The sequence below is a fragment of the Fusarium subglutinans genome, assembly GCF_013396075.1.
Source record: "Fusarium subglutinans strain NRRL 66333 chromosome Unknown NRRL66333_c0000010, whole genome shotgun sequence".
Classification (NCBI taxonomy): Eukaryota; Fungi; Ascomycota; class Sordariomycetes; order Hypocreales; family Nectriaceae; genus Fusarium; species Fusarium subglutinans.
This window is the reverse complement of record NW_023502073.1, coordinates 33446-58928: the sequence shown is the minus strand read 5'-3', so window position 1 is coordinate 58928 and position 25483 is coordinate 33446. Positions and strand designations below refer to the sequence as shown.

The 25483-nt window shown below is 49.5% G+C and overlaps 8 protein-coding genes across 8 annotated transcripts; 5 read left to right on the top strand and 3 right to left on the bottom strand.

The window, feature by feature from the left end:
* Positions 1 to 940: 940 nt before the first annotated feature.
* FSUBG_1669 (uncharacterized protein) lies at positions 941 to 1588 on the top strand (the record flags this gene model as incomplete). Its single annotated transcript, XM_036679360.1, has 2 exons — positions 941 to 1354; positions 1436 to 1588. The coding sequence occupies 2 exons, from the start codon at positions 941 to 943 to the stop codon at positions 1586 to 1588; spliced, it is 567 nt and encodes a 188-aa protein (XP_036542808.1).
* Positions 1589 to 1937: 349 nt separating this feature from the next.
* FSUBG_1668 (translocation sec62) lies at positions 1938 to 3192 on the bottom strand (the record flags this gene model as incomplete). The annotated part of the gene is made up of 3 exons (XM_036679359.1): positions 1938 to 2132; positions 2185 to 2735; positions 2787 to 3192. 3 exons carry the CDS (start codon positions 3190 to 3192, stop codon positions 1938 to 1940), a joined length of 1152 nt encoding a protein of 383 aa, XP_036542807.1.
* A 359-nt stretch (positions 3193 to 3551) lies between these two features.
* On the top strand, positions 3552 to 4064 carry FSUBG_1667 (mediator-RNA polymerase II transcription subunit 21; the record flags this gene model as incomplete). The annotated part of the gene is made up of 3 exons (XM_036679358.1): positions 3552 to 3593; positions 3644 to 3721; positions 3783 to 4064. The coding sequence occupies 3 exons, from the start codon at positions 3552 to 3554 to the stop codon at positions 4062 to 4064; spliced, it is 402 nt and encodes a 133-aa protein (XP_036542806.1).
* A 235-nt stretch (positions 4065 to 4299) lies between these two features.
* Positions 4300 to 5169, bottom strand: FSUBG_1666 (pyrimidine 5'-nucleotidase; the record flags this gene model as incomplete). Its single annotated transcript, XM_036679357.1, has 4 exons — positions 4300 to 4475; positions 4524 to 4994; positions 5042 to 5070; positions 5123 to 5169. 4 exons carry the CDS (start codon positions 5167 to 5169, stop codon positions 4300 to 4302), a joined length of 723 nt encoding a protein of 240 aa, XP_036542805.1.
* A 1404-nt stretch (positions 5170 to 6573) lies between these two features.
* Positions 6574 to 9084, top strand: FSUBG_1665 (uncharacterized protein; the record flags this gene model as incomplete). Its single annotated transcript, XM_036679356.1, has 1 exon — positions 6574 to 9084. The coding sequence occupies one exon, from the start codon at positions 6574 to 6576 to the stop codon at positions 9082 to 9084; it is 2511 nt and encodes an 836-aa protein (XP_036542804.1).
* A 3258-nt stretch (positions 9085 to 12342) lies between these two features.
* On the top strand, positions 12343 to 15528 carry FSUBG_1664 (uncharacterized protein; the record flags this gene model as incomplete). Its single annotated transcript, XM_036679355.1, has 6 exons — positions 12343 to 12825; positions 12896 to 13165; positions 13217 to 13678; positions 13727 to 14282; positions 14337 to 14458; positions 14509 to 15528. The coding sequence occupies 6 exons, from the start codon at positions 12343 to 12345 to the stop codon at positions 15526 to 15528; spliced, it is 2913 nt and encodes a 970-aa protein (XP_036542803.1).
* A 1130-nt stretch (positions 15529 to 16658) lies between these two features.
* On the bottom strand, positions 16659 to 17171 carry FSUBG_1663 (ubiquitin smt3; the record flags this gene model as incomplete). Its single annotated transcript, XM_036679354.1, has 1 exon — positions 16659 to 17171. One exon carries the CDS (start codon positions 17169 to 17171, stop codon positions 16659 to 16661), a length of 513 nt encoding a protein of 170 aa, XP_036542802.1.
* A 1305-nt stretch (positions 17172 to 18476) lies between these two features.
* FSUBG_1662 (lon protease like mitochondrial) lies at positions 18477 to 21890 on the top strand (the record flags this gene model as incomplete). Its single annotated transcript, XM_036679353.1, has 2 exons — positions 18477 to 21668; positions 21726 to 21890. The coding sequence occupies 2 exons, from the start codon at positions 18477 to 18479 to the stop codon at positions 21888 to 21890; spliced, it is 3357 nt and encodes a 1118-aa protein (XP_036542801.1).
* Positions 21891 to 25483: the final 3593 nt, after the last annotated feature.

Genomic DNA, 25483 nt, shown 5'->3' with positions numbered 1-25483 from the left:
TAACTAAGTCGACAGGGGAGGGTTGACTTGATGGGTTGCGGAGCCGTCAAACTTGTATGTACCTATGGACGCTAAAAAATCCACTGGGCACACAGCCCACTTACCGTCCAGTGCCTTCAGGGCCGCTGCAATTACCCGCCGGGACGGTAACTATGTACAGGGCAACTCCACGGGCTGATGGAGGGGACCATCTCAGGAACTGGAACCTGGAAAACTTCCATCTTTGCTAGGGCACCTTGTAACCCAACAACCTTGCATCCACGAGCCCAGCCAGCCCAGCGTTACCTTAGCTTGCAAGTGGCTGCAGGGGAGAAGGCGAATTTTTTTCTGGTTCACTGAATCACACTCACACGGACAGACCTAGAGCAGAGACCTCATCTTAAATACTGTAACTACCTAGTAACCTAACCTCTAAGGAGAGGCAAGGCAGGTAATCAGTCACGTTTTGATGCTCAGGTCTCTCTAACATCCATGGCTTTTTAACTCCCTAAGCCGAAATTCCCCGACCTCTTTTTCTCAACACTTCATCTTGCAATTCTCACATTTTCTGGCTTTCAACTGCTTATTTATTCACTTGAGCATCTGCCCAAGTTTGAACTCTTCAAGTAAGTCTACTACTACCACTACTACTAAGTTAGCTTGCACCGGGTTCGAGCTCCTAAATCGGATAACCCATAAGTTATCTCCCCTCATCGAGTTGCCTAATAAGTCAAGTCTCTGATAAATCTTGTACAGACAGAATTTCTACACCAGCGTTGACCGATATTTCACTGATCAATTTCAGTATCCCATTGCGGTTGGATACGTGGTCTACAATCCTGCAGATGCTTATACGACAAAGAAGCATTGTACACTGAGACACAACTTACCTTACTCTCTTGGAACCACTTAAACTCAAGACTCTCGACATAAGCTCGTCCAATCAACAAATATTCTCAAGATGACAGCTTCAGGAACAGTAGCTCTCTTCTCACCAGGGCAGCATGGACACCTGATACCCTATCTTGCAGCCATTCATGCCTCCTGTATCACTCACGACCGAACTATCGCAGAATTCCTCCCGCCCCTATCTCACGAGAAACTCCTTGCTTGGTGGAAAGAGCGAATTGCAGAGGTGGCAGACGGCAAACGGCTCATATTCATTCTCCTCAACGACTGCGAACCCGGAACTCGGCCGAATGGCTCCGATGTGGTGGGCGTTGTCATGTTAAACATGCCCTCTTCAGAAACTGGCCCATTCCGCGGTGTCGTTGAAAAGCTGCTCGTCCACAAAGCTTTTCGAGGTCGAGGAGGCGCCAGAACTTTGATTTCTGCTCTCGAAGCTGAAGCGACCAAGCGTGGGCGAACTATTCTGGTAAGTTCAATGTCCATCGCAACTATACTAACGAACGTTAGCTCTTCGGCATCTAAGTCCCGGTAACTAACAACTGCTTAGCTTCTCGACACAGAAACCGGAAGCCCAGCAGAAGAGGTGTATAAAAAGCTTGGTTATGTCGAGCTTGGCCAGATCCCAAAATATGGTCTAAGTCCAAACGGAGAACTTAAGGGCGGTACCTTCTTTTGGAAACATCTAACGTTGCAGTTCTGAGGAGCTATCATGGAGTGGTCGAGTGTGTCGAGCTCTTGTTATTGACAGGGATCGACTATTCGGAAGTGCTGTAGAAAATTCCCTTCATTGGAGGAAAACGAGGCGACTCGATATTGCTGTTCTTATCATGGACTATGGCTGGCGGGGTGCTTCGGTTTGTTTTCTAGATATCCATCCAATGTATGAAAATTTCACGACAAAATTGACATTGTACATGCCTGTATAAACTTGGGAAAATCTCGTACAAAAAAGAAACCGCTTTGATTGCTTTCCACTACACGGTAGATCCACGATACTGTTACAACTTCCAAAAAAAACGCCATCACCCAAGGTCACTTTTAGATGCCATCTACTCGTCATCATCGAGCTCTTCAACCCTTGGGGCCTCGTAGTGCCGTTGCTGCACACCACCAGTCTTGACCTGAGTATCCGTGCCAGTTGTAGTCGCACTTGTGTTAACTTGACCAGTAGCGGCTGCGAAGGCGGGGTTGGGGGTGGTTCCAGGGGCTGTAGACTTCTTCTTTTTCTTCTTCTTCTTCTCAGTCTGTATGTATGTTAGTGATTTGTTTCATTCTCTCGTAGTCTGATCAACTGACCTCGTGCCAAGCCCAAACGGGTCTGAAACTGTCCATGAAAGAAACGTCCTCCCACAAGTTGGGGAATAGCCACAGTCCAGGCGGTGTTGTGAAGTAGGTGATACAGAACAGGATAACTCGGAAGATGGCCATCAAGAAGAACAGTCCGAGCAGACCAAGGAGTCCCCAGCTGAGGTAGTAGACACCCTGGCGCAGCACCAGAGGCCACAGAGGGTACAAGACGATAGCAAAGATAGCAAGGAGTGCAAGACCGGCGTAGATCTTGCGCTTGAGCTGGCTGCCTTCCCACAGCCAGCAGTAGTACATATCTTCCTTTGCCTCTTGTTGCTGCTCAATCTTGACAGTCCACTGTCCCTTGACACGCTTGGGCTTCTTTCCGTTAGGGCCTGCCTGTGGTTCGACCTTGGAAACTCGGAGGGCAAGCATGCTTAGGGGCAACAACTTGAATGTGTTCTCGAGAGAAGCTCTGTCGGTGATTTCGGGGAGAAGAGGGTTCTTCTTGCGGGCTTTCTCATATGCGGGGGACTGGAGAGCTCGGAGGGCTCGCTTGACTAGGTTGAGTCAGCTTCTGATTTGGAAGAGATTGGTGCCATGTGGCCTACCTCGAAACATGTCTTTTCGCTCGCCATTCAAAATCACAGTTCTGGGCTTGAGATCCTGGCCTCGGAGGAACGAGGCAAGAGCAATAGCCTTGGGGTTGGGGGGTCCTGGCGTGATAGGCTGAGCGCGACCCTGCTGGGGAGGTTGACCGTGATCATGAGAATGGCCGTTGTGGTCGTGGTCGTGATCATGACCTTGCTGTTGCTGTTGTGCGCGCATTCTCATTTGCTCTTGCGCTTGTCTCTTGATATGCTCAATAAATTCAGGGACAGTCATGCCGTTCTTCTCAGCATCGATGGCGAGTTGGCGCTGCATTGCCTGGATCTGCTCGGGTGTAGGTCGCTGCCCAGGTTGCGGCATGGGAATTTGCCCAGGCTGGGGGCCTGGCTGAGGAGGTTGCTCAGACATGGTTTACTGCAAAAGTCAATGTGAAAAAGAGTGTAGAGAAGAAGTCTATCGGGCTAAAGAATTGGATGAGAGAGACAGAAGCGCACGAAGGCGAAGTAAGAGATGTGGACTTGACAGGTTTAAGAAAGAGTGTACCTGGTGTTGCTGCCACTTGGACCATGCCGTGCCAATCATGTCATAGCTCGCCCAGAGACAACGGTGTTCACTTCCTTCCATCACTGAGCTCCAGAATTTCCGGGGCGGATTGTTGATTCCCCGACCTCCGGCAGATCTCCACGTGACAACCAAGTCAGTGTGAGATTGAGCCTTGAAGCTGTAATTCATCAGAATTGCTTTGTTAAGAACTTACAGGCAACATCATGAGTGATCGATTAACACAGCTGCAAGATGCTGTAGATCAGGTACGTCCATATTACATCTCATAATATTATTCTGCTAATGAATTATACAGCTGGCCACACAGTTCGTTGCATGCCTTCACTATGTCAACAAGCGACATGACCTTGAAACACTTGGTCCTAATGACAAAGTTCGTGAAGTGAAAGATGCTCCAAAAGAAGGCATGCCCAAAATTTATGATCTCTTTGAAGCGAAGCATGCTAACTTTCTCAGTTGATTCGCTTCCTCCAGATGAGTTTCGAGCTGGTATGGTAGAGTTGTCACAGGATCTCATTGTCAAAGAGCAACAAATCGAGGTCCTCATCTCATGTCTACCTGGCTTAGACAACAGTGAGATGGATCAGGAGAGGTACATCAAAGAGCTGGAAGAGGATTTGAAGGTCGCTGAAGCCCAGCGCCAAGAAGCAATCAAGGAGAAAGACCAGATTTTGTCTGAGCTTGACAGTGTTATTCGCAGCATACGACGGCCATAATTACGGGTTCAGTCTGTTTTTGAGACGCTTATTGATTCGCAGCGCGGAGTTAAGGGTACGAATAACCAAATGGAAGGCTGGCAGCCCGTGCAAAGGAGCATTTTATTATTTATGTTGAACCCCCATAATACAAAGGTATCTCAGCCGAGTGAGCGCCTTGAACGCCACCGTCTAAAAACTCTACCATATACCATATAATCTCCTTTAATCCGTGACCAACTTCAAATGCCATCATCTATGCCTTGTTTGAAGTAGATTTGAAGAACTGTGGGTAGACATTCCGTAGCTCTCGCAGATGCTGGATTTGGTATTGCGAAACAGGGGTCTTGGGAGCTGGCACTCCCTCCTCAACGAGATGAGCTGCGGTCCAACCAAATTTCTTGGCTTCTGTGCAGTTCAAGGCAGAATCATCTAGAAGGGGTTAGATGGAGGTATGAGTAACAGCGTGGGGGAACTCACCAACAAAGTAACAATCCTCTACACGCTCGACGCCTGCTTCGCGCATGGCCTTCTCGTACATGCGGGGGTCCGGCTTGCAGAGTAACGGTTGTTCCGCATAGTTGCAGTATGTGAGACCATCGAAAATATGCTCGATGCCCAGGAGGCGGACAACCTTCTTCCCATGGTTCACATAGGCGTTGGTGAAAAGCCACAGAGTAACCTTGGACTTGTCGATGTCCTCTAGGAGCTCGCGTAGCTCAGGGTTGGGCTTGATGATCTCTTCGAGGGGTAAAGCATCGTCCACTTTGGCGTTGTAATCCAGGGGATCGATTTGGTGATGGCGCACCAACCCCTCAATAGCGAGGCCATAGTTGGTGTAATACTCTTTGTGCAGTTTCACAGCCTCATCCCATGGGATCTCCAAGTGTTTGGAGAAGTACTCATCAATGAGTTTAGCCATTATGTCATGGACTTTTGTGCCTTTATTCACTGTTAGTCTTAAGTAGTCATAAACACTAATTCAAGTGTAAGCTTACTCCTCGGATAGAGACAGTTGTCAATATCGCTGCAACAAAGTTAGCTCAAGCATATGGGAGGTGGATATTAAAAACACTAACAAGAATAGGACCGGCTTTCCCGAGTTCATGTCCTGAGTACTGCCCATAGTGAATTTGGCACGGGTCTGAATATGGAGGTTGGGGTTGTTGTTGGTGGTAAAGCGAGGATAGCGAGATGTGAGATTCGAGTTGAGCAATAAAGATGAGGCAACTAAAGGTTTTGAGAAGCGCTTCAATGATGATACTGCGGTAACACGTGGTCGTAATTGGTACATTTAATGGCTATGAGGAGGAGAGAGACGGTTTAAATAGAATTTTATAGGGAATGGCGATCTGGGCCAAAAACGCAAGGCTAGTAATCAATCGCTTCCTTGGATCAACTCTGCAGTATCCGCCGTAGGACATCGTCGGTATCCGTCCGTCGATGCGCTACGTTTCACCCAATGACTCTTGCGGTGTGGCTGAATAATGAGTGAGCAAAGTTCAGCGCGGATCGTCTTCCGGTCTCCGATCGCGGGACTGTCATTCTGTCACTAGTTGCTTTTGGAAGCATATGAGTTGTTGTTGAGCAAACATTCGAGGACTTTCATGGAAGACAAGCCCTTTGTTTGATTGAATCTCCATTTTAAAACACGTGTGAATAGATCATAGGACTTGAGCTTTAAGTTTATCATGACATGAAGCTTCATGGGCTTACAGGAGACTGTCGAGCCACACGTAATTGTGGTCGTTGACTCTGTAAATGATCCATGCTTAGGTACAGGGAGTTCATCACGAGCCTCAGGGTTCGGATACTAAATTACAGGATAATGCGATAAATACAGGGGCTTTAAACCAGTCTAACTTACTGAAAGCTTGAATATTAGTCTTTGGTCTCTTCAAGGATCGAATTTGTATGACCACAAGTGTCGTGTTCTCGATATTGAGGCTCAAAAGGCCAGTCCGTGTAAGAGCTATGACACTAGCACATGACTACCTACCTATCAACCAATGCCGCCCAAGTCAGAGTTGTAACAAATTTAACGAAATGATTCCAGATGATCAGTTGCCTAGCTACAGAGGAAATACAAAATATATTTCAATAATTGAAAATTCAATCTCGTCTCATGTTACTACTCTCATAATAACTTTTGGAAGACCCTGTCGTGAAAGAATTCTGCCGCGTACACCGCCTAAATTGTTTGCCTTTCGCGTCCACCCGAGTCGACCTGAGGCGCCAGTGGCTATCCCTAAAAACCACTCCATTAATTGCACAGACCTCCAACATCAAAGCTTCCATTTCTTGAACAACAGCCAAAACAGCGCATTTACATTTTGATCAGTAGTTCTCTTTGGTCCGCGTCATATCGCGTCAAGAGTGGCGTTGTCCGTCGGGCTTATTACCCAACACTTTTGTTGAGCTAATTTGCTTGGAGTTGGTTCTATTGCTTGCTTGCTTGCTTGCTCCCTTTTTTCTATTTTAATCGGGTGTCACCTGGTGACGCGACGTGTACATTTCACTCGCCGCCATCATGGCACAAGAGATTGCTGTTCAGGGGCCTCTTGCTAGTAGGGATGAGCTTGCTGGTCTTGCTGAGAAGCAGCGTCATCAGATCGAGCAGTATGAGAAGATTGTACGCTTCTCTACGACTGTTCTCTCTGGTAAACATCCGACTATCAAGGTCCCCTCTAACTTTATCCCTTCCACACAAACTTCCATCCATCCGATAGATATTTCCACGCAAGATGGATCGCCGAGTCATCAGACAGACGCTCAACGGCAAACCATCGCGAACGAAAAGCAAGCAGAAGCAGATGTGTCTGCTACCAGCAACAGCAGACCATATGGAACAGGATCTACTGAGATCAACCCCATCTTCCTAGAGAAATCTGAGGACTTGGTCAAAGCAGAGTTGAAACTGCAGAGACAGAGGCTCGAACGTGCTCTGAGAGACGAAGTTGATCAGAGACGAGTAACTGCTAAGAGCGTGGCGCAAGGGGAGCCTGTCATCGAATTCGATCTTAACGAGGTCTTGACGAAAGCCTTGACGCTTGTGGAAAGCAATGCTGGTCCCGACACTACTGCTGCTGATGCTACTAACATTGACAATGCAAGTGATTCCTTCGATGACAACACTTTCTACTCGTCGCAGCACAACACTCCATCCTCCGTTTTAACTTCCCGAGTCCGTAACGAGTCCGAAGAGGCACAAGTACCCGTCGCGGAATCACAGCCAAAGATAAATAGCCAAAACGCTCCCATTCCGCAACAACCTCCGACTGGTTTTGAGCAAGTCCCTCCGGGGCCCTACGCACCGAGACACACTAGACCTCAAGAAGCCTACACAAATCCAGACCCTTTTGTCGGTTCGTCGAGCGTTAACAGTACTTCACGGCCTGTCCATGTCCCTGGCCTTGCTACTTATAATGCAGACAAGACGGCACCTAGGCAGGATAGAAGTGCCAGACAAAGTCCTAGTAATGGGGAGAGCGATAGGCGTAGACTTGATTACGGATCAGCCTCTCGACAGCCTCCTCGTGAACACTATATTGACAGCCGTCCCCCTTCTCCTCTGATCAGACCACATGAGAGATCGCTTCAGAATGCGCAGGCTTCGCCATTAATGAATACTAGGCCACGACCTCGGGCTGCCGAAGCGACGTCGACTTCGTCCACTGGTACTCCCGCTCAAGTTGCTGCTCTTAGGAATGAGCCAGTCGCTATCACTAGTCCAGAAAGCTCGCCTCAAGGCGGTGCATCGGATAGGCGGAAAGCAAAGAAGAAGAAGAGAAAGGCTGACAGGCAAGCGCCCGAGACTGAACCAATGCCTTATATCAAGGCTGAACCTAGATCTCCCTCCCCTATGAATGCCCCTTCCTATATTCGTCCCAATAAACGTCAAAGGTACGCTCAGCAACAGCCAGATGAACCTGTCTACGAGGAAGTCCGTTACGAGCCTCGCCCGGGCCTCTATCCCCCAGAACCTGTGCCTGTGCATAATCGTCAAGAGCGAGATGATCGAGTGCCGATAGGCTATGACACAGTAGGCTTTTCATCACAACGTGCAGCGAGCACCACTGTTCCTGGAACTGCTGTCTATAGGAGAGAATATGCCGATGATCGATACGTTCCTGGTGGACCGTATCCCATTGAACAGGCCCCACATGCTCCCCCTCCTCACCAGAGGCTGTCGATGGGGGGAACAGTAAGCTCCCAAGTTCGACCTAACGACGGTTATCCGCGCCCATCGTGGCCCTATGCTGGAGCACATGAAGCATCACCTACAGGCTTGAGACCAGAAGGCGATGTGTTCATGGCACCGCAAAGGCCGCCGCCAACTCGAATTATCGTAGATGCTTATGGACGTGAGTATATTGAGCCACCACGTTCGACGATCATCCGGCACTCCGCAGTTCCTCCCGCTCGATCCGGCGAGCCCGAGATCTTTTATGAACGAACTCCGGTTCGGAGGCCCCAGGCGATGGAGGCGTATGAAGAAGGCGGGGCAGTCTACAGGAGACGTTCGCCATCGTATATGCCTAGGCGGGTCGTCACACAACCTGAGTACGTTTCGCAGGATTACAGGGACCATAGGCCACGCGAGCATTCAACACGGCCAATAGGTCCCTCAGGGGAATTCGTTGAGGTGATGGCACCTCCAGAACGAAGACGTATAGAAGACGGGACGAGAGATTATATTGCAAGGCCGACCAGCGTGCGACCAGCAGAGCCTGTTCGGTATGAGGTCGCCCGGGACTACGGCCGTGTGCAGAGCGTGCGACCCGAGCCACCTGTGCGTCAATATGCCACAAGCGTCCACCCTGAGAGCCGCCGTGAGGCTGTACAGCCTTACGCGCGGGAATACGGTGCCATTGCTGCAGAACCAGGCGTTGTGAGACAGGAGCACAGCACGCGGCCGGTGGAGCGGTACTACAATCAACCGATGAGAGGTGGGGAGGAGATAGCTTTCATTGAGAGGCCGCGAGGGGCAACGCAAGAGATTGTTTACGCAGATGATGCGAGGAGGGAGGTTTATCGTTGAGCTAGGTAAAATCCAAACGGTATTAAAATAGAAGCGGATTTAGTTACCAATATAATTTAATGGCGTCTGAAGACCGTTCTTCTACATAACAAGTTGAATAACAACATTTTATCTCTTTTACTACTATCTTTGGACTCAATGCATGGGAATTATAATATCAAGAGTCCGTGGTTTAATGAAGCGGTCGAGCACTCATCTGTTCTCTATGTTGACAATGAAAGTTCATCATAGTCTGCAAGGATCCGCCTGAGCACAACAGAACATAGCTCAACACGATGAACCCCGCCATAAGAGTTGGTTTAAAGAGAACCAGAAGCGAGTAAGTGTCACCAAAAGTGTGAGATAAAAATCTATATCCGATATAAGCGCCGATTGTGACAAAATACGGCTGGTCATATGATAGACCGCTTGATCAATGAACAGGACTATATGATATGGTTCGAAGGAATGAGGTGATAAGCAGGGGCCGTATAGATGTGGCCGTAGTTAGGCTTGTCCCAGGGGTTCATCAAACACCATCAAGATGCTGCTCCAAGTGGTATTAACCATGCTGTCGTGGCAGTCTCTCAGGACTCTGCAGAGTTCACGGACATCTGAGAGGTTGAGTCCCAATTTCTGACCAGTCGGAATCTGCAAGGACCCTGAAGGGTCAGTGCAAATGTCACGAGCCAAGGTACGAATATGAATGTTTGAGACATGGCTGGTGAGTCTGACTATCAGCTCTCACATGTCCTGTCGAGTCAGTTCACAAAAAAACATATTGGGCTTCGCTTATCAACTGCTACTCAAAAAGGACATTCAGCTAGCCCAACTGCTGGACCATTTGCGGATTTGGTTAGTTGGGCCACAGACTATGTAGGTTACTGATAGCATGGCTATAAGCTTCAAGGTTGACGGGTGAAAAGAGTGGCGTGGCTCGTGATGACCATGCATTCGACGTAAGCCTCTGGAATTCGAGGAGGCAAGTCAGTGAAGCAATCAACAAACGGTGCTAGGACACGCATATGCGCGTCTGCCCAGCGATCCAGAATTGTTGCGCCACATACAAACCGACTCCAAGAATGCCACCTCCCTTGATATGCAGGAGTTCGCGATGTTGCAGTACAGAAGTCGAGACTGTAGATCCTTGTGTATTTTGGTCTGTGTGCGCATTGCCATTCTGCATTCTGCAGTGCCGGCCAAATAATAAGGTCCCTGAAAGTCTGATATATTCAATGACGAGTTGCTAGTGGCTGAGCCGGTGCCGGACTCTTGGTGAGAGGCCGGCTTGCATGGGTCAGCCCTCGAATCAGCTCCCTTGTTCGTCCTGGGACAAGTCACACAGACACCAGACGAGGACCTTGTCTTGTGTGGGGACGCCGTGTGATCGAAGCTTGGCCTAACATTAGCAGCGAAGCGAAACACAGCTGATGATGGACATGATGCGTAGTGTGTGTTGGTGTTTTCTCTGGTTACAATCTGTTGTGCTTATGCGGTGGACTGCTTGACCAAATGATCGTCTTGGATCTGGATACTATGATGCAAAAACATGGGTTTTAGCTGCCCTTGACAGTAAACAGATTTGAGTGGTTGGTCAACTTGGTCATTGGCGAAGGTGACCCATCCTCATGCAGCTGTTGCCCTGTACCCAGGCTCTCTTCGTGTTAGTGTTCGAGACAACGATACTTGAGACAGCTTGTGGATTTGGTGATGTGTCGAGTATCCATACTTCAGGTCTTGACTGAGTTTCTCTCGATGGACGAACCGGAGGCTTTGCTATGCTTTGCCGAAGCCCTTGAACATCCCACTAAAGTGTTTGGAACGTAGCCGGTCAAGGGGGTGTAATAAAACTTAGGACCTCTATCCTAGGTGACAAAAAGCCTTGTGTAAACTTAGGTAAACTTATAGAAGATCTTAGACTAAGTTCTTTTGACACCTTAGTTTAACGTCAGAAGTCTTCTTACACCCTGAGGCCGGTTCAGCGTAGCGTTCCGCGGGAGGAGACTGCGTAAACCTGTTGGAGTGACCACGATGATACTACTGTGGTCTGCAGGAGGAGGCTCCTATTAGCCTTGGCTGGTGGTCTCCACTACCTAGAAAACATCCATGCCCTAAGACGCTGTTATTCGAAGGCCATCGAACCGAGGAGCTGAGGGTTGGCAATGGCTGAGTTTTGATGTTGGTTCAGCCTATCGTCATTGTGAAGAACGAGCCGTATGATAGGTACTTTGAGTTATGCTTCGAGTTATACTTCTCATGGTTGAGGGTTCGCGACTTTGACGATCTGCGCAATTGAAACTTCTCACGGTTCCAGTGCAGTCAGGGATTGTCGATGATTTAGTGGTTCAGTGTTCGCTGTGGCTGCTCTTATCAAAACCCTCGACCATGATTAGAGTGACCACCCATTCCGAGGGGTTTTCGACGCAAAACCTTGTGCCAGGCGTGGGATGTTTGATATGCATTTGTATTAGGGCTTCTTTTGTTTGAGTCCTGGTTTCATTTCAATTCTGATGTTCCGCGTTATAATTTCTTCTGTGGTATCGAGAAAATTGAGTTCAGATTCCCATCTCAGACAGAGACAGAGACAGGCCTTCGGGTTTAGTCCCAGCCTGCTAGGGCCCTCTTTTAAATCTCTCCCCAGTTACTTCCATCCCTGGCAAGTTACGGTAGGCGGACCAGGGCACTAAGCAGCTGTACCTGCCGCCTGGCTCGTCACCCACTCTGGCTGGCCTTGTACTCGAGCAGGTACGGACGGTATGGTACGGCACAGAAGGTTAGTACCTTATTTAGTTAGATACGTCTCTGCTGACTTGACTGACGCTCCTCGCTTTTTACGCCTGGCTCCGCTGACTATACCTTATTCTCTCCCCTTCCACTTCCCTCACCTCACCTCACCTCACCTCAGTCAACCTCCACTCAACCTACTCCGTACCTACCCAACCTAACCTCTCTCCCTCCCTCGTCAGACGTGGAAAGAGCTCACAATTACCACCATCTCTCCTTCTTTCCCCTTCCCCTACCCTTACCCCCTTCCCCCCATCGTCACAGCCCTTTCTTGACCTCAGCTTCTTCGATACCCATACAGTTTTCGCTTTCTCTTGATAAATCTCGTATCATCTTTGTATTCTCTTCTCTTTGGTTCTTCTCCACCCCCGGCGTCATCTTCCGTTCAGCCTCCTCCACCTTGGCCGACCGTCGCCGCCCGCCCACGATTCGGACGACGACGACGATACCAACGACGCAACTTTCTCGATCCTCATCATGAATAAGTTGGCAAATATGCGTCACTGGTCGGAAAGAATGGCTCCCAATTTCGTAATGGGCCGTCCTAATATGCCCATGAATGCCCTCAACCATCCCAAGAACGCCGCTCAACCCGGTCAGCCCATGGCATCCCCTCAAGCCGCCGATGCCACCATTCTCTACTCTTTCAACATCCCATTCGCTTCCGATCTTGCGGGCCCCGATACTGAGGACATTCTTCACGCGACCACTGACGCTGTCCTGCGATGGACACACCCCGAGGACGCGCCGGACGACGTCCAGATTCACGAGCTGCCCGTCCATGTTCAGAACCTGAACAACCTCCACAGGATGTGCCAGGAGATTACCAACGGGCCGCTTCCTGTTGAGGCGTATGTCCTGTCAACAATGCTCAAGGGCGGAAAGGGCCAACAGGTTGCTACTGTTTGTCTCTCGGGCTCTCCAGAGCTGGTCCACAAGAGCCGAGAGACTATTTTGAATGATACCCCAATTTCTCTTGTATGTTCCTACGCATATGCTCCCTGGCTTTCCTGGTACAATTCGAGGCTCTTGTCTAACCTTTTTACAGCGCTGCACCACCATTGATATTGATGGTCAACTCGTCTGCGACCTCAATGCTGGAGTGCTCAAGAAGCCTGTCACTGATACCCTCGATTACATCTCCACCTTCTGTGGCGTAGATATCTTTCTTCTTGGCCCTAAATTGACCCCTTTTGTTGACGGTATGACTGGTGATGCTGAATTACGCATGGATCAGCGCTGGAGAGTTGCTATCTACGGTGATATACTATCATCCGAGCATGCAAAGGCTCGTGTTCTGATCCACATTGATACTCTGGTACTGTTCTCTGCTTAATCATACTTATGTGCCATTCTAACACTTACCCAGCTCGGCCGAATTGTCGATGGTACCAAACTCGAGGCTTCCCTCCACCAGCTTGTCTGTGGCCGACATCGCAAGAACATCAAGCTCATCGAGTCTTCCACCGGAACTGCCATCTACTTTCCACCCCCGTTCTCGGCAATGTACCGCTACTGTCCTCCTAAAGCGACTCGCCGTGACCCCAACGATATTTTTATCACTGGGGAAACGCCCCAAGCTATTGAATTAGCAAAGCAGAAACTTCACGAGACTGTCCAGCGCATCAGATTGTACGTTAAGGACGTCACAATCCCCGCTGCCAAGATCGACAGTATTCTGCTTGGTCGTCTAGATAAGGTCCGGAAGATTCTCGAGGCCAATGGCACCTTCATCATGTTCCCTCCTCTGGCTACTCAGCGTAACATGGTCCGAGTTCAAGGAAGCGAGGGTCTTCACGTTGAGCGAACTGTACGAGAGATCATGTCCTTGGTAAGTAATATTTAAATTCAAACAGACGCCTCGCTAACTTCAGCACAGGCTGGTCAATTTTACAGTGCGGGATGGTTCATTCAGCCCGCTGATGCCAGGCATTTCCCTTACCCCAACGACATTAAGAGTTTGCTTGTTGATATCTGCGCCAACTCCGATGCCGACCTTTCCTTTGATAAACTGAGTTTCACCATAACTGGCTCTGATGACGCTGTCAAGACAGCTCTTCAAGTCATATCGGAGATGAAGTTCATTTCACAATCTCAGTACCAGATTCGCGTCAAGATTGAGCTTGCCAACGAGCACAAGGAATTTGTCAGTGGCAAAAAGAACGGCAAAATCAACAAGATAATGGGACAGAGCAATGTGCAGATCATTTTCGATGGTTTCAACGAGTACAACTTCAACATCGATGTCATGGCAGCAACTTATGAGTCCATGAAGCAGGGCCTCACTCTTGTGGAGCAAGAAATGCCTGCATCTATTTCGTTCCATGTGCCGGATCAGTACCACAAACGCATCATCGGCATCGGTGGTCAGCACATCCAGCGCATCATGAAGAAGCACTCGGTCTTCGTCAAGTTCTCCAATGCTATGGACAGAGGTCAGAATCGCCGTTGCTACACTGTCAGGTATAAGCTTACTAACTTTGTTACAGGCGGAATGGGTCGAGAAGACGACGATATCAAAGTCGATAATGTCATCTGCCGCACACCAGCTCGAAACGCCCAGAATTTGGACGCTGTCAAGAACGAGATCTTGGAGATGGTCGATCGTGCCGTAAGTGTCACCCTATGCCACCTCTCGCTCAATGCTAATGTAATCCATAGGATTCTGAGTACACATCTCAGATTGTCAGCGTTGACCGCCTCTATCATCGTCAGCTTATTGCTAGACTTCCTGAGATCGATGAACTGGAGCAGAAGTACAACTGCAAGATCAACTTTCCCAGCACTGAGCAAGCCAGTGATGAGGTTACTGTTAACGGTCCACAGTGGCAGGTTCCTCACTGTGTCGATGAGTTTCTCGGCATGGTCCCAGATAAGCATGAGCTTGTTCTCGCCAGAACTCCTGAGCTGGTCAAATTCCTCGAGTCTCCTGAATTTGCTCATGACCTCGTACCCAAACTGAAAAGCCAGCATGAGGTTGAACTCAGCGTCAGACAGAACCCCGACGAGCTCACTGAGAGTGGCGAGCCTACGGTCACTCTTCTTTGGGGGTTCACCCGCAATAACGCCGGTGGCCTCCGTGATGCTATGGACTTTATTCAGTCTCAATTCGCCACTTCCGGAGCTGAGATCAATGTTGTTAAGGGTGCTCTCCCTCGCCCTAAATCCGACTCGTTCGAAGATTCTCTGCAGTATTTCGACTCTAAGCTTCTGCAGCACGCTCCTGCACCTGTCGCCACTGATTCTCCTATCAAGACTGGCTTTGGCGATGAAGTCGCTCGCGAGCGAAGCAGTATTCTCGACCGTCTCCGAAAGCCTGGCAGTATGACGTCAATTTCATCTTTCTTGGACCGCAGAAAGAACAGCTCTCATTCTGGCAACGGTAACTTTTTCAAGGGTTCAAGCAATGTCTCCAAGTCTTCGCTCATTTCGATCGAGTCGACCCGCAGCTTCAATGCCGATCGAAACCCCTGGAACGATAGCGGCGTCAATCTCCCCGACGACGACAATCCTTGGGCTCCTCGAACCTTCGGCACTCACATGGACAACAAATTGTCCATCCCTCAACCTGGCGACATCACACCTCGCCACAGCACCCGCGCGTCTGGCGACAGCGGGCGCCCTTCCACTTCTCATTCTATGAATTCAGGATACCCCGCCCCTATTGGGCCTTTCCGTTAGATTCCCCCGTGTTAGAACCTCTACATGCAAATACCCCGGCTGGATATACCCTGGCGTAAAAATACCCTGGAACGTCGACTTGTGCATCGGTCGGTTTACGTCTTCTGGCCATGTTTGTTTTACCTGATTTGCGTTTGAGTGCTTTCTTGTTTTTTATTTTATGTTACCTATTGCTTTTTCCTGGTCTATATGGAATCGGGGGTTCTCTTTTGATGACTTGACGTCCACTCCTTATACCCAGTCATGTAACGAAAAGCTGAGACCAAAAAAAACGAAGAATACCCCTGGTTGCCGGTTGAGATGAAATTTTTGGGACACGATGGATGTTTGGCGAGAAAGATACCACTGTCAACGAAAACAATATCAAAAGTCTGTCTTCAGACTTATACACGGAGTCAAAGTCGGGTTTGTTTTGGAAGTCGTGTGGTTGCCATGAGCTTTCATGCCAAGGAACCATATGGCACATGAATCACTCGCTGCGCCTAGGAGCCTCCAGGAACCCAGGAGGCTCAGATAAAAGCATTTCCAGCATGTGTTCATGAAAAGTTGAGAGCATTGCTACTGTCTAGGCAAAACGAGATTGAGAAATGGCAATGCAATGATACCTGCGGTTCAGCCGCGATTGCTTGATATACGGATTTTGCTGCATCATATTGGCTGTTATGTGAAGTCCTCAAATGTGTATATCATGGTGTAAACATGGTCCTGTGCACCAGAATAAATACTGTTGCGCATATAAGGTGAACTGTTCAAGTCTGAACACTCAAAGTATGTATGTACTTAGGACCGGGCAGAGTAGTCGTTGTCCGTGGCAGGGATTTGTTCATCTTGGTAAGTACCCTGTCTTGGATCTTTCTTCTTTGACTTCAGGTCACTCAGTTCAGTAAGTTCTCTGAGATTTGTCCAGGAAGAAGCATGCATTGAAAACTCTTGTTGTTTGCCATGCAAGGCTATTCGCGTATGTTTCTCTCGCTGCAATATGCCAATACCACCCCTCACATTTGCCGGTAGGAGGACTTGAAATCTGTGCCCGTAGAATGCCTTGAAACCATTGCTCCGAGTGACAATGAGGGGTTTTGATAAAGTTGAAACGAGAGCAAGTCTTCTGAGCTTGTTAATAAGATGTTCGGTTAATCATCCCAAATAGCTGCCTTTGCCTTCTCAACACCAGCCTGTCGTTTCTTTTCCTCCTCTTTCTCCTGCTCCCTTCTCTTCTTCTCCTGCTCACGAACACTCCTCTGGTACGCCCTTTGCTCCTCCGTCTGCTTTGGTGCCTTGAGGCCTAGTCCAGCAGCGATCATACGACGAGCCACGGCATCTGTCTTCTCAGGCCGTTTATCCGGGTCTGCTCCGGCGCGAGGGTTGGGACTTCCTGAATGCGATTCCCATGGTAGGCCACCGACGGGAGACATGGGCGTTGGGGGAGGCGGTGCAGGTGTCGCAGTGGGAGTTGGCTTGCTTGACTCTGGCTCGGCTTCAGGTTCTGCATCAGCGTCGGAGTCAGAGTCTTCCCATGAGTCTGCGACGACCTTCTTGTTCTTCTTTTTGGTTGCTGGTTTCTTGGATAACATTGTTGAAGGTTCGTCCTTTGTGTCGATTGACAGGTTCTTGAGCGAGCTTGAAACGTCTTGACTTTGTGACATGGCTGAGACAAATGAACTGAATATGTCTCAGCGTGGAGAGAGGAAGCTTGTCAAGAGTTGAGAGCAGAGTATAGAGTTTCTACTGGAGATGATTGTATGGCATGGAATGGATGTAAACCTGTCGAAGTTTGGGCTTCAACTCAAGAACAAAGAAATGGAGTTGGAGAAGGAAACTTGTTAGTCGTTGCCAGGTTTGATTGCGGAGACGTATAGGGTAGTCTCGATTATCGATCAACTTATAAGTCCGCGCTCATCATGACTTACAGTAGAAGTCGTGTTGTGTTGGTATGTTTGAAAATCTACATGCTGCTTAACCTGATGCTAATGAGAACGCTAATTACCCCAAGTATGGTCCTGGCAACATGAAGAAGCGATGGACTCACGATATCTGCCACGTTGTCAGGCTTGCCTTTACTTGCTGGGCTGGAACGACACACGCGGTGTCAAAGCGTCCATTCTATTTGATTGAGGATAGGTACCTAAGCAGATAGCCTAACTTTGTTAAAATGCCCTAATTGAACTCCTTTATGGCTCTGTCTGATGTGAAACTCTAAATATATATAATCAAGCCGGGCAATAAATATTATTACTGTAGTTCCTAGTTCTTAACTTTTTCCCTAGTTTGTCTGTCTATGACAGCATGATCTTATGATGACAGGTACAACAAGTCATGATGACCAAATCGATACTGTATTAATCGACTAGAACAGACAAATATCTAGATATACTGACCAAGTCACAGAAGTTATAGAGGCTTATAGAAGTTGAGAAAGCTTGCATCGGCTTGAGGCACGCGAGCAACGGTAGTTGTATCGCAATCTGATAACGGCCGGCGCAACAGCCGATAGCGGGGTCTCATTGGTCAGTGGCTGACTAAGCTGAACTACCTTCCAATTCCATTAGCGCGGAACGTCTTGGAATCGAAATTTTGGATGATGTAGTAAAGTCCGAGTTCGCGATTATTAAGTCGCCTCCACCAAAACCAACCAAAACCAAAAGCGAGGGTCAAGCCAAGCGGTGATGCGGACAATTGCGGCCTGCTGCTAGTCTAGTTGTATTATCCTTGCCAACTGCTTATGATAGACCGTTTCGTCTCCTTTTTACACTTTATTCTTCTTCTTTAATTCTTCATTGTATCAACTAGTCGAGTCTAGTCTACGGTCTGTCCTAGTACCCTAAGGTAGTCTACAGCTGCCCATCGCGGGAAGCTTCTAACTACTCGTCGTCTCTCAACCCCTGGGATCCCACCTAGCTCTAGCTCCGTGTTCGCTACAACCGAATCGAACCGCATCGGCATCACCAATTATGATTCCCCGTTCACGCCTCTCGGGGCGCCTCATTCTTGAGCGCTCTCTGGTACACGCATCACGAGTATCCTCCGAAGCAACCGCTGCACGATGGGCTTCTGCTCCCGCCTACCGCAACCATCACATCTGCGGTCGTCGGCTTCCCGCCATTCAACCGCGGTTAGTCGCCGCTGCCTTTTCCACATCTGCCCGAGTCACCAAGGAGAAGGACAGCAACGACAAGGGCTTCTTCGAGTCTGCGATAGAGCCATTGACGGAGCCCTTATCTGACGAGGAGGCCAAGGCCAATATCGAGAACAAGCGCAGGGAAGCCGATAGCCCACTGCTAGCTGAGTCGAGGAATCCAGGCCCTGATTCACCTGGTTCTGGAAAGAACGATAACGCTGGTCAATCGAACGATGGAAAGGCGGGAAGTGCTGCTGGAGGTGCTGGATCTGGATCTGGATCGGGAGGTGACAACTCAGGTGGTGATGGAGGTCGTCGCGGTAGAAAGCCTTCTGCTGAGAAGGCTCTTCAGAAGCCTGTTGTTCCTGAAGTCTACCCCCAAGTCCTAGCAATTCCGATTGCTCGACGACCGCTCTTCCCTGGCTTCTACAAGGCCATTACCATCAAGGACCCCGAGGTGGCGAATGCAATCACTGAGTCGATTAAGCGTGGTCAGCCATACGTTGGCGCATTCTTGTTCAAGGACGAGAACGAGGATGAGGATGTGATCAGGAACCCCGAGGACGTCTACGATGTTGGTGTTTTCGCCCAGATCACAAGTGCTTTCCCCATCCACGGCCAAGAAGGTGCTCTGACTGCCATCCTCTACCCCCATCGCCGTATCAAGTTATCCAGCCTACTACCACCTGGTGGCCCAGATACTACTAAGAAGACTGATGCCAAGGCCGAGCCCACACCTGAACCGATTCCCCAGAAGCCCGCAGAGGAAGAGGCTACTCCCGAGAAAAAGGGAGATGTTGTTGCCAGCTTCGAAGAGAGCGCTGTTGAGAAGAAGCCCGATCAGACAGCTGAAAAGTACGAACCAACATCATTCCTCAAGAGATACCCCGTCAGCCTGGTCAACGTCGAGAACCTTGTCGATGAGCCATACGACCCCAAGAGCCCTGTCATTCGTGCCGTCACCAACGAAATTGTCAACGTTTTTAAAGAAGTCGCCACAATGAACAATCTTTTCCGAGACCAGATCTCCACTTTCTCCATGAGTCAATCAACCGGAAATGTTACGTCGGAACCCGCTAAGCTCGCCGACTTCGCCGCTGCCGTGTCCTCGGGCGAGCAAAAGGAGCTGCAAGAGGTATTAGGTTGCCTCAACGTCGAGGAGAGGATGCAGAAGGCTCTTGTGGTGTTGAAGAAGGAGCTCATGAATGCCCAACTACAGTCCAAGATCAGCAAGGATGTCGAGAATAAGATTAGTAAGAGGCAGCGCGAGTACTGGCTGATGGAGCAGATGAAGGGCATTCGCCGTGAGCTCGGCCTGGAATCCGATGGGAAGGACAAGCTTGTCGAGAAGTTCAAGGAGAAGGCCAACAGCCTTGCCATGCCTGAGGCAGTTCGCAAAGTCTTTGATGAAGAGCTTAACAAGCTTGCTCACCTTGAGACAGCCGCTTCCGAGTTCAATGTCACAAGGAACTACCTAGATTGGCTCACCCAAATTCCCTGGGGTAGGAGGAGTGCCGAGAACTTTGGCATCCCTAATGCAGTCAAGATTCTGGACGAGGACCACCACGGTCTCAAGGATGTCAAGGACCGCATTCTGGAGTTCATCGCTGTTGGCAAGCTTCGAGGCACTGTCGAGGGCAAGATCCTCTGCTTCGTCGGACCTCCTGGTGTGGGTAAGACAAGCATTGGAAAGTCGATTGCCCGAGCTCTTAACCGTGAGTACTACCGATTTAGTGTTGGTGGCCTCACAGATGTTGCTGAGATCAAGGGTCACCGAAGAACCTATGTTGGTGCCCTTCCTGGCCGTATGATTCAGGCGTTGAAGAAATGTCAAACTGAGAACCCTCTCATCCTCATCGATGAGATTGACAAAATTGGCCGAGGTTACCAGGGCGATCCCTCTTCTGCTCTGCTGGAATTGCTTGACCCTGAGCAGAACAGCTCTTTCTTGGATCACTACATGGACGTACCTGTTGATCTGTCCAAGGTCTTGTTCGTGTGCACTGCCAACATGACTGATACTATTCCCCGACCCCTGCTCGACCGCATGGAGCTCATCACACTCTCTGGTTACGTTGCCGACGAGAAGATGGCGATTGCTCAACGATATCTAGCTCCCGCTGCCAAGGAGACTGCTGGGCTTCTGAACGCTGATGTCAACTTGACCGAGGAGGCAATTGAGGAGCTCATCAAGTCATACTGCCGTGAGTCTGGTGTGCGAAACCTGAAGAAGCAGATTGAGAAGGTCTACCGAAAGTCTGCCCTCAAGATCGTTCAGGAGCTCGGTGAGGAAGTTTTGCCTGAAGAGGAGGCACTCACTGAGGAGGGTAAGTCTGCTCTTGAGGAGGCTGAGAAGAAGAGCAAGAACGAGGAGGTTACCGAGGGCAAGGAGTCCACCTCCAACGAAACTGGCGCGACCACCGAGAAGCCCCGCAAGCCACTCAACGTCCCTGACTCTGTCCATGTCGTTATCGGCAAGGACAACCTCACTGACTATGTTGGACCTCCTGTCTTCACCTCTGACCGTCTCTACGAGGTCAACCCTCCTGGTGTTTCCATGGGCCTTGCCTGGACACAACTCGGCGGTGCTGCCATGTACATCGAGTCTATCCTCCAGGCTCCTCTCCGACCATCTACACGACCTCACCTTGAGATCACCGGTAACCTCAAGAACGTTATGAAGGAATCTACTACCATCGCCTACTCTTTTGCCAAGTCTTTCATGGTTAAGCAATTCCCCGACAACCACTTCTTCGACAAGGCAAAGATGCATCTGCACGTTCCAGATGGTGCCGTCTCCAAGGACGGTCCTTCAGCTGGTATCACAATGGCTACTTCACTCCTTTCTCTTGCTCTCGATGCCCCCGTTAATCCTACAGTTGCCATGACCGGTGAGATCACACTCACTGGAAAGGTACTACGCATTGGTGGCCTTCGCGAGAAGACTGTGGCTGCTCGGCGAGCTGGCTGCAAGACCATCATCTTCCCCAAGGACAACATGTCTGACTGGCTAGAGCTACCTGAGGTATGTTTCTCTATCTTTTCCGGTACTTAATTTTCTGTTACTAACGAGGACTTCTAGAACATCAAGGAGGGTCTTGAAGGTCATGCTGTGGCCTGGTACCCTGAGGTCTTTGACCTTGTCTTCCCCAACATTGATAAGGAGAAGGCCAACACGTGCAAGATTTGCGAGTGGAAGGCTCAGCAGAAGAAGAACGACTCTGAGTCGGCCGAAGAGGAGGACTAAAATACCGAACGAGGCATTGATGCATTCTAGCCTTGCAACTATCATCTAGCACCAACTGAAAGAAAGTTGATGTTCATGAACATTGCAGGGCATGATTTGATGGCGTTTGGGCATGGGCGAGAAATTTAGATGAACGATATAAAGACTCCTACTCTTGTTATTCTCAAAATGAGGAAATTGTACTATTAGAAGCATGCATTAGTGGTTTGTTTGGGGTGTCACAAGGCAGCGTGTAGTTGACGCCTTCATGTATAATTGTATGTATAGGAAAGCGACGTCATTCTACTTTACTACCCAGCTCGGGCGTATGATGTTATGATCACAAGGTGCTGCCTGAGTCAATGGCACACTGATCGTTATATCGCAGACATAATATGAATCCGTCCCTAAACTTGGTGGGTGTATACGATTCCAGCCGCAATGCGAAATGGTTGGTGTGGAAGAACGCTGCTTTGATAGAGTTCGAAGCCTACGATGTGGTGACAACCTTGAAGCATAGAATATGCCATGAATTTTGATAGGACCTTTTGTCAAAGGTCCGAAATTGTCTCTGGCCCAATAGGCCGACAAGGTCCATGCCATTTTCAACCTCATTGACGCAGTTGGTATTCGGATGCCGCCAGATGGTTCCCCAGAATGATGATCCCGGTTTGTACCTTAGCTAGGCCAAGGCTCTGAGAGATCTCATCTCGACTGTGGCGCGGGATCTGTGGAGCCAGGCACGGGACGAGCCTAGCCGAGGGGGAAGTTTGATAACAACAATGAATTGTAATTAATCTAAAGTCGTATCTCGCCTTCTTGTCATATCACATCTTTTGACACTATCCCTTGAGATTATCGAGTCCTGTGAAGCTTCACGTTAATCAACCATTCGAGCTAAACATGCCGGTATAGCCATCGCATAAGAATTTGATTGACACCCAACCGAAGCCTATAAGACGTCTGGAAGCCCGTTCATACATATGGGCTAGTGGTGTGTTGCGGCCCCATTGCTTGCATGGCGAACCGACAACCTGTCAAGTGCAGGTAGCCTCACTTGAGCGTTGTTCTAGCAGGCCGTTCTTGTGCTGCACTCATGCCTGACCCCACGCGAGGCTCTTGTGGGATCTTGGCTGGTGGATCGGGCCTCAGACTCGGCCGCAGGACAGTTTCTTGTGAAGCTGAAAGCTCCTGAAGTGCTTGTGTGACAGTTCGAAAATTGAGACGAGAGGGAAGAAGACGAGCGAATTGAACCAACTAAGGTGTCGGCAAGCTTAGGTATTTCCTCATCGAGGGAGGTGCTTGAGGGTGTGCGCGAATTGGATAAAATTGAGCCCGTCATAGTAAAGTCGCATTGGGCGCTGGCACCCATTTGCTCCTGATTTGAGATGTTGCATATCACATCTCCATTGGTGAGAGAGAAGACTGTGACGTTTGACTGGGATCTGGTAAAAGACCAGAAACGAATTTTGATACGACAATGGCATATGAATTGTCTAGTAACATGATGCATGCCATTACCAACTCCTCTGGATCCGAGCATTGCTTTCTACGCCTACGCCTCAGAGTTTGCATTTGCATTGGCATGTTGCTTGATGCATGGAGTCCAGTGCCTCAAGCTCGCTATTTTCCGAATATGCGACATAGGATCTTGGCATTTCGAGTGCCGGGCTCCCACGAGCTACCTGGCCCTTGATTGAATTCGCCCTGCTCTGACAAAACTTTGAGAACCTCCCCAGGACACCATGAAACCAGACAGTGATCAGAAAGTTGAACAGGGCGGTCAGCCAAGCTGATATTTCCTGGCTTAGACGGCGCCCTCGCTTGCGTATGCAGTTGGACTGGAGCCTACAGGACATCTAGATCATCCGTCTTATGGTTCGAGTCTGGAGGTCAGCAGCTCAGAATGACACGCACCTACATGAGTGTAATCTTCGGCAAGATACGTGTGCCTTGCCTGAGTGGCTTCACACTGTAGCTTTCTTTTCCCAATGAAAGGTGGCTTGCTTGTGGGTTTTTGTCAAGGATGCACTATCACCCATGAGTGAAGCTGTCATGATCTCAATTTTGAGCAGGCCACGCTGATTGCTGAGTGTTGAGGGAGCATGATGTCATCAAGTGGGACAATGTTTCTTTCTGGAGATTCTGTGAGAATGGAAGTTGGTGTTTTGATACCAATGATGCTTCTGATACGCCTGCCTACAGTGTCATTAGACTTACCCTGCTTCGTTTTTGGAAGTTGCCTATCTGCACAGTAATCGGGGTTTCCTATTCGTGAATTCATACTGGTACCTTCTATAGACTGAGCTTGGGTCTTTCCTTTCTCCCGACTTCTTTTCTTTCTGGCAAGGGGAGGTTTCAAAGAGCACTTGCCTGTTGCTTTCCTTGTCATGTCATGTTCTCGTGATACAGAATTGAATGCTAAATCACACCAACTCAAAGAACCGTGCGCTCTCACCTTCACATCAAAAGAAAACGACGCCGGCTATTTTCGATATCCGTTCGCAGCTCTTTATGCCTGACCAGATTCTTTCTCCGTGCCTAATGATGCATCACCGCCTTCCCCTGCGCTCAAAGAGACGCAAACTTGTGTTTAGCGTCGACAGAATGGGACGAGACAAGGGCGTCTGAAAGGGGCCAGCTCATCGATGGTTCCCCACCGCAAGCCGTCCAGCGTCACCGTCTCTCTTGAAAGTATGACCCTGCAGCACCAGACGCACGCAGCAGACCAGGTCACAGCTTGCTTGCCATGGTCGAAATCGCTCGCCTGGCAGGGTCCTCTGGCGGGCTTCAAAGAATGAAGGTTCCGGCATGGTGGGATGAATGGACCACAGTCGCGACACCCACGCCCAAAACCATGCACAACTGTCGTCAAGTCAAGCAACGACCCCTGACGCTCTTCGGCAAGTCTGGGGCAAAGTACAACCACAGCCCTGCGCTGACATCTGGGTCTAGGCCTAGGCTTGGGTTTAGTTAGGCTTGGGCAGTGGTGGCTCTGCAGCGGAGTGAGCAGTCGCACACATGCCTTGCGTTGCAATTCATGGCATCCAGCCCCTTCGCAGGGCGGTCCAGCTACAGCGTCATCACGAATCCCACGTCTTTAGTGTGGCTCAGGCTGCTAGAGAGGCCCAAACCCAAAATAATGAAAGCCTAAACGTCAGAAGCCCAGCGCCTCCGCCGCCCGCTCCGCCCGTCCCCCCCCGTGTCGTCCCGCCGCGACTAGGAGCCACTATCCACTCAGCCCACACACACTCTCTTGTCCAGTCACAATCCATATCCACCATTATTGCCGTTGGCTGCCCGTTTTAGGCTTTGGACCTCATCTTTACCATTGATATTAGCAGGGCGTTCATCGCAGCTCCATTTCCAATGACATTCTGATGCCTCAGGTCTTTTTTGATATATCTCACCCGAAAAGTCTTACCCATTTCATCACGATAATACCATATTTTTGAAAGCTCCTGATGCACTGATATTCATTGCGCCTCCGGCTTCGTTCCCCACGACTTCGACCGCTTGTTCAAGACCCGCTCTTCACCGACCGTTGCATTATTATCCCAACCTCCTCGGGCGATATTACCGACCACAGCAACGTTTTTTCTTTGCTTTCTCTT